Raw genomic sequence first — 19533 nt, forward strand, 5'->3', positions numbered from 1 at the left:
ATGGATGGGGCTGTGATCCCACCTGGATTGTTTTTTGGTATGCAGCTTCTCAGCACTGATGGGTGGGGCCATACTTTCCCAAAATGGCCACCTTCAGAGAAACCATACTGATGAATATTCCCAAGAGCTTTTCTTCCAATGCCCTTCCCCCACAAAAAGCCACATTCACCCATGTTTTCCCAGGAGGTCCTCCAAGAACTGCAGTCAGGTCTGAGCCAGATTCCTATGGAGCCTTTGTTTTGCCCTGGTATGCAGTGCATGTGAAAGCCTGTGTGTGCCTTTTAAGAATGGGGTCTTTGTTTCCCCCAGTCCCTTGGAGCTCTTGCACTCAAACTCCACTGGCCTGCAATGCCAGATGCTCTGGGGGCTTGTTCTCCCAGTGCCAGATCCCCAGGCATGTGGGCTTGATGTGAGCCTCAGAACTCTCCCTCCTGTAGGTGAGTGTCTGTGATACAGTTACTTTCCAGTCTGTGGGGCTTCCCACCCAGGAGGTATGAGGTTGCTCATATCTTGTAAACACCCCTCCTACCTCTTGATGTGGCCTCCTCTTTGTCTTCTGGACTAGGATATCTTTTTTAAGGTTTCCAGCCCATTTGGTTGAAGATTGCTCAGCATTTGGTTGTAATTTTGTTGTTTTTAGGAGAGAAGTTGAGCTCCAGTCCTTCTATTCTGCCATCTTAATCCCCTCTCTATTCTCTTATTACAGTTTTTGACTTAAAACCTATTTTGTCTGATGTACATAGTTTCCTCTGTTATATCTTGATTTCCACTTGTATGGAATGTACTTTTCTACCACTTCATTTTGAGCCTATGTGTATTCCTAAAGCTTAAGTGAGTCTCTTGTGAATATCATATAGTTATATCTTGTTTTGTATACATTCAGCCACTCTATGTCTTTTGTTTTGAGCCTTTAATTCATTTAAAATTAGAGTAATTAATGAAAGGTACAGACTTATTAATATCATCTTATTATTTGTCTCCTTGATATTTTATAATTCCCCTATTTCTTTTTTCCTTGCTTTCTTCCTTTGCGAATTCATTATCCATTGTAATATGCTTTTATTTCCTTTTCTATATTTTTTGTGTATCTACTGAAGGTTTTAGCTTTATGGCTACCATCAGTCTTACAAAAAATATCTTATTGATATAGTAGTCTATTTTACACTAACAAATACTTAACTTTAATTAAGTAGTGGTTCATATTATCATGTTACAATATTAGAATATTCTGGTTCTTTTTGTTTATTTTTGCTTTTATTTCCATTGCATTTATGAGAATGACCTAAGAAAATATTGGTAAAATTTATGTCAAAGCATGTTTTGTTTATGTCCTCTTCTAGGAGTGCTATGGTATAATATCCTACATTTAAGTCCTTAAGACTTTTTATTTATTTCTTTGTATGATGTGATGGGGTATTCTAACTTCATTGATTTATATGCAGCTGTCCAACTTTCCCAACACCATCTGCTGAAGAGCCTCTTTTTCCCAGTGTATGTTCTTGCCCCTGGTCCAAGTTTGACTGTAGGTATATGCGTTTATTTCTGGGTTCCCTATTCTTCTCCATTGACCCATATGTCTCTTTTTAGGACACTACAACATTGTTTTGATTACTGGATTTGTAGTATTGTCTTAAGTCTGGGAGGGTTATGCCTCCAGCTTTGTTCCTTTATTCAAGATTGCATTGGCAATTTGGAGTCTTTTCTGTTTCTGTATAAGTATTAGGAATATTTTTTACAGTTTTATGAAAAATGTCATGGGTAATTATATAGGAATTTCATCAAATCCAACTGGTTTGGGTAATACAGCCATTTTAACAATATTAATTCTTCCAGTCTAAGAACATGTGATATCTTTGCATTTCTTTGAATCCTATTTAATTTCCTTGATTAATATTTTATAGTTATACGTTTTTCACCTTCCTGGTCAGGTTAATTCATAGTTATTTTTAATATGATTTTAAAAGGTGTTGTTTTCACATTCGCTTCCTGATATTGAATTTTTGGTGCAAAGAAATAACCAATTTCTCTATATTAGCCTTGTATCCTGCTACCTCATTTAATTCTTGTATCAGTTCTAATAGTTTTTTTGTGGGGCCTTTAGGGTTTTCTATATCATTTCATATGCATACAATGAAAAATTTATCTCTTCCCTTCAATTTGGATACCTTTTATTTCCTTTTCTGATTGCTGTGGCTAGGACTTCCAATATTATGTTGAATAAAAGTACTGAGAATGTGCATCCTTACCTTTCTCCAAATTTGAGTGCAAAGGCTTTCAGCATTTCACCTTTGTATATTCTCTTATGTGTATTTTTGTGTGTTTATACAATATTGGTTGCTATTTCTACTTTTGTATTTCCTGTTTTCTTTATTTGGGTCCTCTTTCTTTTATTTTCCATGTGCCTAGCCAGAGGTTTATTGTTTCTTTATCCTTTCAAAGAAGCAGCTCTGGGTTTTATTGTTTTTTCTTTTTTCTTTTTTTTTTTTTTTGGCCTTTTTCTAGAGCTTCGCCTGCAGCATATGGAGGTTCCCAGGTTAGGGGTCTAATTAGAGCTATAGCTGCTGGCCTACGCCAGAGCCACAGCAACATGGGATCCCAGCTGCGTCTTCCACCTACACCACAGCTCGTAGCAACACCAGATCCTTAACCCACTGAGCAAGGCCAGGGATCAAACCCGCAACCTCATGGTTCCTAGTCAGATTCATTAACCTCTGAGCCATGACAGGAACTCCTGTTTTTTCTTTTTTAATCTCTATTTTATTTATTTCTTCTCTGATCTTTTATTATTCTCTTCTTTCTATTGACTTTAGGTTTTGTTTGTTCATCTTTTTCTAATTCTTTAATGTGGTAGGTTAGTTTGACTATTTGAAATTTTCCTTCATTTTGTGAAGAAGGCCTTTATCACTATAAAATTCCCTCTAAAACTGCTTGTGTTGCAGCCTATAGATTTCATATAGCTCTGTGTTTATTGTCATTTTTCTTGAATGTTTTTTAAATTTTCTATCTGATTTCATCTTGTACCCATTTTTTTTTTTTTGGTAGCATGCTGTTCAGTATCCATGTAATTTTTTTCTCATTTATTTTTCTATAGTTGATTACTAGTTTCTTGCCATTGTGGTCAGACAATGTGCTTGAAATAATTTCTATTATCTTAAATTTGGGGTTGTTATGTGCCCTTAGGTGATTCGTCCTCAAGAATGTTCCATGTGAACTTGAAGAGAATGCATATTCTAGGGGTTTTTGAATGTGATGTTCTGAGAATATTTATTAAGTCTAATTGTTTTATTGTCTCGTTTGGAATCTTTGCTGCCCTATTGATATTTTATATAAAAGGTTTGTCTATTGATATGAGTGGGGTGTTAAATTCACTTACTGTCAATTGTATTCCCATCAATTTCTCCCTTTATGTCTGTTACTATTTGTTTTCTGTATTGGGGGTTCTTATATTGAGTGCATATATGTTGATGAGTAAAATCAATTCTTGTATTGATTCTCTCATCATTATATGGTGCACTTATTTATCTTTATGGGCTTTGTTTTAAAGTCTATTTTATCTGATATGAGTACTGTGATTCCTGCTTTCTTATCATTTCTGTTTGCATGAAATAGTTTTTTTCCCATCCCTTTATTTTCATTCTACATGTGCCCTTTACAATAAAGTAAGTCTCTTATAAGCAGCATATTGAGGGATTTAAAAAAAAAACCAATCTGCCACTCTATGGTCTTGATTGGATCATTTAGTCCATTGGCATTTAACATAGTTATTGATAGATATGTATTTATAGCCTTTTGAACCTTGTTTTCCCGTTGATTCCATGTTTCTCCTTTGTTCCTTTCTTTCTTTTTGTATTCTGTGATTTCCTTTATTTTATGCCTTATCCACTTCTTGGTTTTTTTTTTTTTTTTTGAATATCTTGTTTGTATTGATATGTGGTTGCCCTGTTTTTCAGGTATGTTAACTCCTTCCTCCCTCTACCTGCTTCAAACTGATATGCATGTACATTCTGAAAAGGAAAAATCTAACGACAATCTACTCGTCTTTCTCTTCTCCCCACATTTCATGATTTTTATGTCTTCTTTTTTATCTTCTTGTTTACATTTTATTCCTTATTATAGCCATAATACTACTACCAAAAATGATTTTTTTAACTATATGCTGGCTTATTTAAGTGACTTATCTTCCAATTGTGATTTTCACTTTCCTGTAGACTCTTGTTTCTTTCCTATTTAGAGAAGAACTTTCAATATTCCTTTTAGGATTGGTTCAGAATTGCTTTATTTTTTTAGTTTTACTTGCTTGAGAAATCCTTTATCTCTCCATTCCAAATGATAATCTTACTGGGTAGGGTAGAGTATATTTTGCAACCCCCTTCTGGCCTGCAAATCTGTAGAGAAATCTTCTGCTAGCCTTATGGAGGTTCTCTTGTAATTACCTCTTTTCTTGTGATGTTGTTAGAATCCTCTCCTTATTTTTTACTTTTGTCATTTTTATTATAAGTTGATGTGGCTCTCTTTTGGTTCATCTTCTTTGGGAATATTTCTTCTTCCTCTACCTGAATATCTGTTTCCTTCTTTATATTTGGGAAGTTTTCAGCCATAATTTCTTCAAATACTTTTTTATCCCCTTTCTCTTTATTCTCTTGTAATCTCTATTATGTGTAGATTGACATACTTTATAGTATCCTATAAGTATCTTGTATTGCTTTTTTTAGACTTTTTAGGGCTGCACCCATGGCATATGGAAGTTACCAGGCTAGGAATTAAATCAGAGCTGAATATGTTGGTCTACACCACAGCCACAACAATGCCAGATCTGAGCCAAATCTGCAACCTACACCAGAGCTCATGGCAATGCCAGATCCTTAACCCACTGAGCAAGGCCAGGGATCAAACCCTCATCATTGTGGATACTAGTCAGGTTCATTACTGCTGAGCCATTATGGGAACTGCTTATATTGCTTTTTTTATGCATTTCCTTCTGTTTTTTCAGATTGGGTGTTTTTTGTTATTCACTCTTCCAGATAACTGACTCGTTCTCCTTCATTATTCATTCTGCTATTTAGTGCCTTTTGCTCAGCTTTCATCTCTGCAAATGAGATTTCTAGTTTTTCTAGGTTTGTATTTATAGCTTTTAGTTCCTTTATATAGTAATATGCATTTCTATCAATAGGGTTTCTTTAATTCCTTCAGTGTTTTCTTTATCTCCTTTGTGAACTCTGTGTCTATTGGATAAAAATGTCTGTTCCATTGTTCTTTCTGGGTAATTCTCTTATACTTTAATCTGGGATTGGTTTCTTTGCTTTTCACTTTACTTACATTTCATTTATTCCATAAATTTAGAGGAATTGATTATCCACTGTGGTCTTGGAGGGATATTTTTATGTGGGAATTTTCTGTATAGCTTGTGTGTGTTTAATATTTACATTGCAAGAGCTATTTTTTTAAGTAGATGCCTGCTTGTTTTTCCCTCAGCATGTGCTGGCCATTTTCCCCTTGCTAGGAGATGTGCAGAAGTAACAGCTGATGGCACACCACCAGAGCTCACAAAGGTGTCAGGTGGACCCACTCACAGATCCCACAAAAGTGGGGCCCTATTATCTTAAAGAACACAGAGAAAATAGGCTGCTATTTTTGGCCCTGACCCTCCCTTCACATGCCCCTTAATAATGGGACTTTACCACTATTTTGGGCCCAGGTTCCTTCCACAAACATCCCTATTTGCAGTTTTTCTACACTCCAGCCCCTTTGTGTTGTCTCCCTGTAATCAACCTAGTCTTCTCAACAGGTCTGTCCTCTGAAGCCTGAATTTCAACACCCATCACCTTCTACTACTAATGGATATGCACTTCAGGCTGGGGACCACAGGGCAGTGGTATGGGCCATCTGTGAATGGCTTTCTCTGTTCTGCTTGCCATAAATTTGTTTCTGTACTCTCCTCTGAGCATCTGAAATTCCTCTTCATCCAAACTGATCTCCACAAAAATGTGGGGTCTTCCCAAGGCACAAGAACCTAAAAGATGGTGTAGGAGTAAGATGTGAGGCTCACCTACTCCCACAAATACATTGAATATCCATCTATATGTGGAAGTATTTTTACAGAAATTTTACTGAATTTTGACAAAAGACATCATGATTTTGATAGGGTGAGAAAAAACTTCACAAAACTGTGTAGGACAAAAGAGAGAGAGAAAATGAGAAAGGAAGCAACACAGAACCTGAGCCCCTAGGAAGGAGTTGGAAAAGAAAATCCTCCTGCACCTTGGAAATATCTCCCCCACCAGCAAGATCAGCCAGGATAGAGGAATGTGAATCAGCTAAAATGGAAAATGTCCTCCAAAATTTGTCAGTGCTACTGCTCTGCAATTCCCAGCCACATGCTGGTATAGGCAGGGGTCAGGAACTGTAATTCCAGTTTTGGAGATCAGACTCAGAGAGAGCTGGGGATGGCTACATGAAACAACAACAACAAAAAAACTGGGATTGGCTTCATGGAGACAGACTGAAGGGACTGGAGTCTAGAGCGACCACATTTGAGGGAGTAATTTGGGGAAACGTGATAGGGCTTGGAGGCTAAGCAGCATTGTTTGGGGGTGCTGGAGGGAAGTGGTGAGATCCACAACTATAGCCTTATTTCCTGCATATGATCTCAGGCTACAGGGAACCAGCTGCTTCAGCTTCAGAAGTAACCCTGGAGCAGTTGCTGCCTAGCAACAGCTGAGGATCAACATCATCCCTTAGGGAGACAGAGAACATGGAGTGCACAGTGTGATTGAGGGAATATCCCAAGATCCATGGCTCTTGCCAATGTCAAGGCAGGGGATTGCTAAAGTGATGAACATTTCACAGATGTCCAAATGACCAGTGAAAAGTCCACCAGCACACATTCTCCTTTGCAGCTACAGAGAGCACTCTTGCCAGTGGCCTGGCAGGGGGAAGGGAACATGGGAATGGGGCACATCCTGTGGCTACAGAGAGAGCATTTTATCAATAGATAGGAAGTAGTCCCCACCCTTAGGGCTACAGAGAATGCTCCCATGAGTTGGCAAAGAAAGGTAGTGATTGTGGAAAAGCACCTAACCCTGCAGCTACAGAGAGAAGACCCAAGAGTCTCTCTGACAAATGGAGAGACTTCAGGAGAAGCTACTGAAGTTTCCAGCTATAGAAAATGGTCCTGAGAGCTACCTGGTAGCAGAAGGTTTTGCAGGAATCACTATGATCCCCCCACTACAAAAGCCATACCATGAACTGTGAACCACTGGACCTCCCTCATGGACCCCATTCTTAGCAGCCACCCTGACCCAGGTGAGGTAGTGTGATACCACTGCTCCCATCATGTGCTTTGGGTATAAGAGAAACACTACCACCCCTGAGAACTCCAAGACTGGGCACCAGTTGTTGCATGTTACCTATCAATAGAATGATAAACATAAATTTAGACTTTATGAAATAACAAATAAATATATTTCAGACAAAAAATGAGAAAGCAAACAAAAACAACTAAACGAAGAGTAGATAGGCAATCTACCTGAAAAAGAATTCAGAGTGATGATAGTAAAGATGATCCAAAATTTCAGAAAAAGACTGGATGTACAGAAAAAGAAGTTATAAGAAATGTTAAACATAGGGATATAGAATTTAAAGAATAAGCAGACCAAGATGAATAGCACAATATCTGAAATGAAAAATACACTAGAATGATGCAATAACAGGATAATAGAGGCATAAGAATTGTGTGGTGGAAGACGTAATCAAAATCACTGTCACAGAAAATAATAAAGAAAAAAGAATAAATAGAACTGAAGAGAATCTAAGATAGATTTGAGGCAACATTATCCACACCAATATTCACATTATAGGTGTTCCAGATGTAGAAGAGAGAGAGAAAAGGCCTTAGAAAATATTTGGAGAGATTAGAGCTGAAAACTTCCCTAGTATGGAAAGGAAACCCTCACTCAAATTGAAGAAGTATAGAGGAGCCCATACTGGATAAACCCAAGGAGAAACACAGGGAGACACCCATTAATCAAAATGACAAAAAAATAAATACAAAGAAAAAATATTAAAAGCCAAAAAATCCACAAGGAAAAGCAACAAACATGCAAGGGAACCCCAAATAAGGAAAACAGCTGATTTTTCAATGAGAACTGTGTAAGATAGAAAGGATTGTTGAAGTATGCAGAAGTATGTTGAAGCTGATGATAAGGAGACACCTGGAACCAAGAATATTATATACAGCAAGGTTCTCATTCAGATTTGATGGACAGTTCATAAGATTTTCAGACAAGCACAAGCTAAGAGAATTCAGCACCTCCAAATAGCTTTAAAGCAACTATGAAAGGAACTTCTCCAGGCAGAAGAAAAAAGCCACAATTAGAAATAAGAAAGTTACAAATGAGAAAACTCACCAGAAAAGGCAAAGATAATATGAAAGTAGAAAATCAAAGATTGACTAATATCATATCAAAAATAGCAGGCATAAGAATAGAACAGGACAAATACAGAACGTGGAAAATGCATTTAAATTAAAAGACCAACAAACAAAAACAATTATGAACACATATAAGTGGTTATATCAAAATCCATTAGGAACCACAGACCAAGAAACTATAATGAACACACACACAATCAAAACCAGGCAAAGACAACACTAGAGAGAGTCAGCAAATCACAAGACAATAAAGAGAAAGAGAAGAAAAAGATCACAAATAATCCAAAACAATTAAGAAAATTGCAATAAATACATATTTATCCATAATTACATTAAAGGTAAATGGATTAAATACCCCAACCAAAACACACAGACTGGCTGAATGAATACAAAAACAAGATCCATATATGTGCTGTCTATAAGAGACCCACTTCAGATCTGACACATACATCAGGTAACTTCTGGCAGCCATAAAAGGAGAAACTGAGAGCCACCCAATAATTGTGGGGGACTTTAACACCTCAGTTATATCAATGGATATATCATCTAGACAGAAAATCAACAAGGAAACACAGCCCTTAAATGACACCATAGACTGCATATACTTAACTGATATTTAGAGAACATTCTATCCCAAAGCAGCAGAGTATACATTCTTGTCATATACATATGGAATATTTTCTAGGGTAGATCACATCTTGGATCACAGATAAAGCCTTGGTAAAATTTTAAAACATTGAGATTATTTTAGGCATTTTCTCCAACAACAATGCTATGAAACTGGAAATCAACTACAAGGAAAAAACAGTAAAAAACAAAAAATCCTTGAGGTTAAGCAATATGCTACTAAATAACAAATGGATGATTGAAAAAATGAAAGGAAATTAAAAAAATATGCAACAGCAAAGATATGATAATCCAAAACCTGTAGGACACAGTAAAGCAGTTCTGAGATAAAAATTTATAGCAATACAATCTTATCTCAGTAAACAAGAAAAATCTAAAGTAAACAACCAAAAATTAAACCTAAGACAAATAGGGAAGAAAAAACACACAAAACCTAGGGAAGGAAAAACTCACAAACCCAAAATTAGTTCAAGGAGAGAATCAGAAAGATGAGAGCATAAATAAATGAAATTGAGACACAGAAAAACTTAGAGAAGATCAGTTAAACCAAAAGTGCATAAAAGATCAAGAAAATTGATAAACCTTTAGCCATATTCATCAAAAAAGGGGGAGGGTGCTCGAATCAATAAAATTAGTAATGAAAAAGAAGTTACAACTGACACCACAGAAATAGAAAGGAGCATAAGGGACAACTATAAGCAACTATATGCCAATAAAATGGACAACCTAGACTAAATGGACAGATTCTTACAAAGGCACACCTTACCAAGACTAACCAGGAAGAAATGTAAAATTTGAATAGTACAATCACAGGTACTGAAATAGAAAATGTGATCTAAAAACTTCCAAAAAACAAAAGTCTAGGACCTGATGGCAACAGAGGAGAATTCTATCAAACATTCAGAGAATAGTTAACACCTATTCTTCTGAAACTCTTCCAAAATTTGAAGAGGAACACTGCCAAGCTCATTATATGAGGCCACCATCACCCATCACCCTTATACAAAAACCAGACAAGGAATTTTTTTTTAAAAAAAGAAAGAAAATTATAGGCTAATATCACTGATGAACATAGATGCAAAAATCCTCAACAATACATTATCAAACTGAATTCAAAAGGATATTAAAAGGATTATTCACCATGACCAAGTGGGATTTATCCCAGGGATGCAAAGATTCTTCAGCATCAGCGAATAAGTCAGTGATACACCACATCAACAACCTGAAAAATAAAAACACATCATGATCTCAATAGATAAAGAAAAAGCTTTTGACAAAATTCAACACCAATTTCTGATAAAAACTCTCCATAATGTGGGCATAGATGGAAACTACTTCAACATAATAAAAGCTATATATGCTAAATCTAGAGCTAACATTATTCTCAATTGTGAAAAAATGAATGCATTCTCTCTAAGATTGGGAAGAAGACAAGAATGTACACATTCATCACTATTATTCAACCTAATTTTGGAAGTCCTAGCAATGGCACTCAGAGAATAAAAATAAATAAAAAGAATTCAAATTGAAATAGAAGTAAAATTACCACTGTTTGCAGATGACATTATACTATACCTAAATAATACTAAAGACAATTCCAGAAAACTGTTAGAGTATATCAATGAATTTCATAAAATTTAAGGATATAAAACTTGTACAAAGAAGTCCATTGCATTTCTATATACTAATGATGAAAGATCAGAAAGAGAAATTTTAAAAACTATCCCATTTACCATAGTATCAACAATAATAAAATACCTAGGAATAAATCTACCTAAAGAGACAAAAGACCTGTACATAAAAACTATAAGACACTGATGAAAGAAATCAAAGATGACACAAATGGAAAGCTATATCATGCCCTTGGATTGGAAGAATCAATATGGTCAAAATGACCACAATACCCAAGGCAATCTATAGATTCAATGCAGCCCCTATCGAATTTCTAAGGACATTCTTCGCAGCACCAGAAAAAAAAAATCAATTATTTGTATGGTAACACAAAAGACCCTGAATAGCCAAAGGAACATTGGGAAAAAAAAACCAGAATTGGAGGAATCTGTCTTCCTGGATTCAGACTATACTATAAAGCTACAGTCATCAAAACAGCATGATAATGGCACAAAAACAGAAATATAGATCAATGGAACAGGATAGAAATTTCAGAAAGAAACCCAAGCACCTGTGGTCAACTAGTCTATGATGAAGGTGGAAAGAACATACAGTTCAAGAAAGAGAGTTTCTTCAGTAAGTCATGCTGTGAAAATTGGACAGCTACATGTAAAAGAATGGAGTTAGAACACTCTCTAACCCCATACACAGAAATAAATTCAAAATGGATTAAAGACCTAAATGTAAGGCCAGAAACTATAAAACTCCTAGAGGAAAACATAAGTAGAATGCTCTTTGACATAAATCAAAGCAACATTTTATTTGATCCACCTCCTAGAATAAGGTCAATAGAAACAAAAATAAACCAGTGGGACCTTATTAAACTAAAAAGCTTTTTCACAGCAAAGGAAACCATTAAAAAAGTTGAAAGACAACTCAGAGAATGGGAGAAAATCTTTTCAAATGATACAACCAACAAGGGCTTAATCTCCAAAAAATACAAACAGCTCATACAATGCAACAACAACAACAAATAAAACAAGGAACCCAATCGAAATATGGACTGAAGAAGACCTAAACAGACATTTCTCTAAAGAAGACATAAAGATGGCCAGCTGACACATGAAAAAATGATCAATATCACTAATTATTAGATAAATGCAAATCAAAACTACAATGAGGTACCACCTCATACCAGTCAGAATGGCCACCATTAAGAAGTCAACAACAAAATAATTCTGAAGGGGGTGTGGAGAAAAGGGAACACCTCACTGTTGATGGGTATGTAAACTGACACAAGCACTATGAAAAACATCATGGAGTTTCCTCAATAAACTAAATGTAGAACTATAATATGATCTAGAAATCCCCCCCTTGGCATATGTCCACAAAAAACTTTTATTCAAAAAGGTACATGCACCCCTATATTCATTGTAGCACTATTCACAATAGCCAAGACGTGGAAACAACCTAAATTAACATCAAGAGATGAATTTATTATGAAGATGTGGTACATATAAATGGAATGGAATACTACTTAGCCATAAGAAAGAAAAAAATAATGCCATTTCCAGCAACATGGATGCAACTAAAGACTCTCACACTGAGTAAAGTAAGTCAGAAAGAGAAAGACAAATACCACATGATATCACATATCTGGAATCTAATATATGGCACAAATGACCCTTTCCACCAAAAAGAAAAATGGACTTGGAGAATAGACTTGTGGTTGCCAAGGGGGAGGGTGAGTGAGTGGGATGGACTGGGAATTTGGAGTTAATAGATGCAGACTATTGCAATGAGATCCTGCTGTGTAGCACTGGGAACTATGTCTAGTCACTTTTGATGGAGCATGATAATATGAAAAAATAGAATGTGTACATGTATAGGTAACTGGGTCACCATGCTGTATAGTAGAAAAAAAATTGTATAGGGGAAATAACTATTAAATAAATAAATAAATAAAAAGAAAGAGAAAGAAAAATACCATATGATATCACTCATATTTGGAAACTAAAATATGGCACACATGACCCTATCAACAAAAGAGAAACAAACCAGGGATACCCAAAGCACACTTGTGGTTGCCAGGGGACCAGGGGACGGGAAGGAAGTGGGAAGGATGGGGTGTTTGAGCTTGGTAGATCCCACTTCCAAGAACTTTTGATTTTTAACAGCTCCCTTTCGTCTTTTTAGGGCTACACCCATGGCATATGGAGGTTTCCAGGCTAGGGGTCCAATTGGAGCTGTAGCCGCTGGCCTACACCACAGCCACAGCAACACAGGATCTGAGCCACATCTATGACCTACACCAGAGCTCACCACAACGCCAGATCCTTAACCCACTGAGCGAGGCCAGGGATCAAACCTGTGTCCTCATGGATGCTAGTCAGGTTCGTTAACTGCTGAGCCATGATGGGAACTCTGATTTTTCATGGTTTTTTTTTGGTCTTGTATTACTGGTGTTACATCTGAAGTAGCAGTGACTTCTTCCTCCATTCTTTACTGACTGATTTCAGGAAATATTTACATTAGCCCTGCTGGACATTCTGAACTTTCTCAGATCTTCTATGAATATTCCTGCTCCATTCTTCTTGATCCCTTTTGTGGTAGAATTATTAAGCTAGTATATCTTCTCTCAATCTTTCAATGCACCAGGTATCGCCTTCCCCTAAGGTAGGCAGCACACTTCACAGGCCAAGTGCTGACAGTCTCTCTTTTACTTGTTAGGGACATAACTAATACTCAAGTTTATGGTCCCTACTTGGCCATAGATTCAAGTCAGCTCTCTGCATGCTCACTAGCCATCTTTGAAAGCTAACTCTCACCACCATCAAAAGAATGCCTAAGAAGCCAGCCACAGAATGGGAGTATTGTGGGACATGGAGGGAGCCTGTGGGTGATTCATGAGCAAGTTACCCCCAGCAGCTTGTGTGTAGGCTTCTTGATATATTCTGCAACTCAGTGGGATTTATATATCCCTTTAAAGACCTATGAGGGTAATATCTGCTGCTCTCTAAGCCACTTCTTCCTTTCATCCATGCTGTTCCTGACTCAGTGCTCTGGATGTATTGAGAGAGAAATGAGCCTCTTCCACACAGCTGAGGAAGCTGGCTGCTTACTCACATGACCTCATTCTCCCCCATGGGAGAAGTCACAGGCCAACAAAGTCAGTTTTGATAGTGAACATTGCTGCTTTAGGGAAGGGGTGATGCTTGTAAGGTCAACTATTGCTCTTACCCTCACCAAGCACCCAAATTCATATTTTTTCCTCTCATTATGGGCTGGAACTTCTCCACTAGAAGTCTGGAGTTCCACAAATGTTTTCTCATGTGTGGGTGATTATCTAAGATGATGTTCAACAGGGGATCCTGTACCATGATTGAGAGGAGCTGAGGCTAGTTCATGGGCTACTGAGGAATCCACAGCTGGGACCAAGGCCAAGTTAAACAAAGCTGAACAAGACACCCCCTATGTCCCTTGAAATATTGTGCTCAATCCCACGAATTCCTTGAAGGCCCTTTTGTCTGTGTATAAATAAATTGCTATTGTTTGGAGGGGTGATATGATGAGGGATGTCTTATTCAGTCATGTTTCTGACATCGCTCTATCATTTTTTTTCTTAATTCTTGGTAGGCTCATTTCTATCAGTGTATGAAAAAAAAGGATTTTTTTCCCTATCATTAAAAAATATTTCCCCGGAGTTCCTCTGTGGTTAAGGGTCTGGCATTGTCACTGAAGCAGCTTTGGTCACTGATGTGGTGTGGGTTCCAGCCCTGGCTTAGGAACTTCCACATGCTGTGGGCATGGCCAAAAAGAAAAAAAATTCCCTTGACCACACATACTGTCCATTTTTTATCACCATAACGTAGCAAAACTCTTTGAAGAAATTATATTAGTTATCTCCAATCCTAGACTTTTTTTCTTACCATTCCATGGAAAGAATGACTTTCACATTTTTACATCCACTAGCAATATTTGATAGATTTGATCCTCTTTAATTGTTCTTAGTACTGTGTCAATATCCTCTCCTGTTTTCCTTTCTACCATACAAGTTATTCCTTTTCAAACTTTATTGCTGTTTTTTCTCTTCTCATCTTTTTTAAATGTTGGAAAGCTCCAAAACTCAGTTCTTGGACATCTTCTCTTTCTTATCTATAACCATTTAATATACAATATCATCAGTACCATCATTTTATATCCCACCCATATGATCATGAATTCCAAATTTGTATCCTAATCCATGCAGAACTTTTCTCTAATTTACAGACTCACATACAACTACCTTATTGACTTCTCCACTTGAATGCCTAATATCTCAAACTCAATCTGAAAACAAAGTTCTTTCTTCATTCTAAACACGCTCATCCATAAGTGGTCTCCATCTCAGAAATTGGCACCACTATTCATTGGGTCACTCAAGCAAACACACACAAACACATACACGCCAACACTTTTTGGTGTCATCCTTGACTGTACCCTTTCTCTAGCTGCTAAGGTCCAGTATATCAGCAAATCCCATAGAGAGCACCTTTAAAATATATCTAGAATTTGGTCACTTCTAATAACCAATTTTGCACCACCAACTCTAAACAATTTTGATCTCACATCTAGATAATTGTTAAATCCTCCTAACTTGTTGCCCTGTGTATTCATTTCCAAATGCCAATGCACAAATTATAATAAATGACCTAAGTTTATTATCTTATAGTTCAGTTTTGGAGAGCAAAAGTCCAAAATGAGGGTTTTTTAAAAAATAATTTTCTGATCCCAAGTTCTTAATTTAATCACATATGCCAAGTCTCTTTTTCCAAATAAGGCAACATTCACAGATTCCAGGGATTCTGATACAAATATTTTAAGGAATAATTTATCAGCCTTTCAGAGTGCTCAGTATTGATTAGCTAAATGAATAAATTACTGAATCACATTAAAATTTTATTATTCAAATTTGAATGATTGACTAATTCAGTTACCAGAGAACATAGTTTCAAGGGTAATGAATGAAATAAAATGGAACAAAATAAATAAGACAAGAGGGAAGTCATATTATAAAAAATTAGATTTGATGCAAGGGATACATTAATTGAGAATGAATAGGGAATTTTTAGAGCAAGATTTCACTTCAGAACAAATCAGGCAAATAAAAAATTTATTTATTAAATTATCATTTAATATTATTAAATGATATAGTATATTTGAAAGTACCTTTGAAATAGCAAAACACTATGAAAACATAGTAAGCATATTCATTATTATTGTTATTACTATTTTCATCACTATACCATTTCTCTTAAAAGCCCTCATTATGATGTTCAAAGAAGCAATGTATCTTTTCTTGTATTGTATTCTATTTTTTTTAACATTGCCATTATTGGAAAAGGGAAGAATGGTACATTCTATTCCATTATGATTACAGATTGTGTGTGCTAAGAAATATTCACTCCAGCATTGATATATTCACTTAGGTTATCTCCTGGAAACTGTATTGTTTTACCTTTCACCCTAAATGTGCGATACATCCAGGATTGACTTGAGTGTTTAATGTGAGATAGAATCACATGTTTTCCCTTGAAGGTATGAAATTGACTAGTATCATTTATTGAAAATACCAGTAATGTATTTCTTTCACATTAATTGTTTTTTTTTTCAAATTGTCTTGTATATACTTGGCTCTTTTATTTCCATGTAAAATTGGAATTATACAGTCAGTTATCACAAAAAGTCAAAACAAATTATATTGGTATGACATTGAATCAGTGTATCAATTTGTTAAAATTTGCTACACAAATTATTGAATCTTCCAAACCCTAAGCATGGTATATACCTCCATTTACTATGTTTTCTTTAATTTATCTTAATATCGATTTGTACACTCCAGTGTAGAGGCATTGCACATTTTTTTTTAGATTTATTTCTAACTGGTATTTATGTTATTGAATAAATGATATTAAATTATTTTAAATTGTTTTGCATATAAATAAAATTTATTTTCACATTTAGTCTTTGTATCTAGCAGTTTTACTAAATTCTTTTATTATTTATAATTGTGTGCCTATAGATATTATAGATTTTTTTTTTGTCTTTTTAGGGCTGAAACTGCAGCATATGGAGGTTCACAGGCTAGGGGTTGAATTGGAGCTGTAGCCCCTGGACTACGCCTCAGCCACAGCAATGAAAGATCTGAGCCACACCTGTGAACTACACCACAGCTCATGGCAACGCTGGATCCCCAACATACCAAGCAAGGCTAGGGATCGAACCTGCATCCTCATGGATCCTAGTTAGATTCACCTCTGCTGAGCCATGACGGGAACTCCTGGATTTTCTATGTAAACATGGTGCCTGTAAGTATTGAGTGTTTTATCTTTTTTTCTATTCTTAGACTTTTACATTTTGTTTTGATTTGTTTGTTCTTCTTTTTAGGCTGCACTTGCAGCATATGGAAGTTCCAGTCTAGGGGTCAAGTCGGAGCTTCAGCTACCGGCCTACATCATAGTCACAGCAACATGGTATCCAAGCCACATCTGCAAACTACACCACAGCTTGCACAATGCTGGATCCTTAACCCACTGAGTGAGGCCAGGGATCATACCAGCATCCTCACGGGACACTGTGTAGGTTCTTTACCTGCTAAGCCACAATGGGAACTCTGACTTTTAATTTATTTTTTTCTTGCCTTACTGAACTAGCTAGGACCTCTAGTAAAACGTTACATTCATGTTGTATTAGCAGACATCCTTTTTATTACTCCTGAGCTCAGGGGGAATATTTCTAAAGCTTCTCCATTTATTATTACATCTGTTCTAGTTTTCTTTAGAGATTCTTTAGCAGGCTAAGGAAATTTCCTCCTATCCCTTCTTTGCTAATTATTTTTTTAACCATGAGTGTGCTAGATTTTACATTCATATTTAAATCTTTTGGAGTTCCCGTCGTGGCGCAGTGGTTAACGAATCCGACTAGGAACCATGAGGTTGCAGGTTCGATCCCTGGCCTTGCTCAGTGGGTTAACAATCCGGCATTGCCGTGAGCTGTGGTGTAGGTTGCAGACGCAGCTCGGATCTTGCATTGCTGTGGCTGTGGCATAGGCCGGTGGCTACAGCTCCGATTCGACCCCTAGCCTGGGAACCTCCATATGCCACTGGAGCCGCCCAAGAAATGGCAAAAAGACAAAAATAAAATAAATAAATCTTTCCCTTCTTTACTGTAATGTGTTAATGTGGTATATTTCAAATATTAAACTAATCTGAAATAAACTCCACTCGATTGTCATATAATGTACTTTTATGTATTGAATTAGATTAAATGTTTAAGGATTTAAACATATATGTTATGAGATTAATTTTGTTTTCCATTAATGATCTTGTCAGATTTGGTATCAAAGTTATGCTCTTTTCATTGAACAAATTGATGTTTTGCTCTTTTTCTATTCTTTGGAAGAGTTTTTGAATATTGTTATTGTCTTTTCCTTAGGTGTTTGGGAAAATTAATCAATGAAGACACCCACACCTGGAATTCTCTATGTCGGTAAGTTTTTAATTATCAAATAGATGTCTTTTGTATCCATACAATAATTCATATTTTCTATTGCCCCTAATTTTAGAATTCATAATTGTTATTTTTTGAGGAATTTGCTTACTTCAACTTAATTTTCAAAATATTAGCATAAACTTTTTCTTTCTTTCATTCCTTACTATTTGTATCTTTAGCATTTTGCTCTTAAATATGCTGGCTTCAATTTGATGTTGTATTTCTTGTTTCCTGAAATGAATAATTAAGTCATTGATTTCTCAGCTTTTCTTTTCTAATGTACAAAGTTTTAAATATTTAAATAGGTTATTAAATCCCATAAATATTTTAAAATTTTATTTTATTTTTTTTTGTCTTTTGTCTTTTTGTTGTTGTTGCTATTTCTTGGGCCGCTCCCGCGGCATCTGGAGGTTCCCAGGCTAGGGGTTGAATTGGAGCTGTAGCCACCAGCCTACGCCAGAGCCACAGCAACACGGGATCCGAGCCGCGTCTGCAACCTACACCACAGCTCACGGCAACGCCGGATCGTTAACCCACTGAGCAAGGGGCAGGGACCGAACCCGCAACCTCATGGTTCCTAGTCGAATTCGTTAACCACTGCGCCACGACGGGAACTCCTAAAATTTTATTTTTTATGCTATTCAAAATAGTGTTCAAAATATTTTCTAGTTTCATTATATTCTTTTTTGTGTGTCTCTTTTCCATTTCTTGGGCCACTCCTGCAGCATATGGAGGTTCTAAGGCTAGGGGTCGAATCGGAGCTGTAGCCACCGGCCTATGCCACAGCCACAGCAATGCAGGGGTCTGAGCCGCATCTGCAACCTACACCACATCTCATGGCAATGCTGGATCCCTAACCCACTGAGCAAGGCCAGGGATTGAACCTACAACCTCATGGTTCCTAGTCAGATTTGTTAACCACTGAGCCATAACAGGAACTCCTGTATTTTATTCTTTAACTCAAAGATTGTATTCTTAATTTCAAAGTGTCTAGGTATTTTTTAGTTTTTGTTATTAATTTCTAGATTTATTCAACTGTGGTCAGCAAAATATGCCACATGTTTTCAGTACTTTAAGACTTTGGGACTTGTTTACAACATAGTCTATAGTCCCTTCTGTTAAATGCTCCATGTGAACTTAAAAAAAAATGAATATGGTGTTGTTTGATGTAGCGTCCTTATGTCAAGTTTTGTTAATCACGTTATTCAATTATTCTGTATCCCTGTTGACATATTTTTGTCTTCTTGGTCTATTAGTTACTAATAGCTATTCTAAAGTCTCCAACTATAATCGTGAGATTGCATATTGTGACTTTTTCTTTATAAACTTCAGATTTA

The 19533-nt window shown here is 36.3% G+C and overlaps 1 protein-coding gene across 1 annotated transcript in view; it reads left to right on the forward strand.

The window, feature by feature from the left end:
* The window catches only part of CYLC1 (cylicin 1), a 115041-nt gene that overhangs the window by 62683 nt on the left and 32825 nt on the right, over positions 1 to 19533 (forward strand). Inside the window, exon 2 of the mRNA XM_021079847.1 lies at positions 18140 to 18193. Coding sequence (XP_020935506.1) covers positions 18140 to 18193 — 54 coding nt within the window. The remainder of the gene's footprint in view (positions 1 to 18139; positions 18194 to 19533) is intronic.

This window comes from Sus scrofa, chromosome X (genome assembly GCF_000003025.6).
Source record: "Sus scrofa isolate TJ Tabasco breed Duroc chromosome X, Sscrofa11.1, whole genome shotgun sequence".
Lineage (NCBI taxonomy): Eukaryota > Metazoa > Chordata > Mammalia > Artiodactyla > Suidae > Sus > Sus scrofa.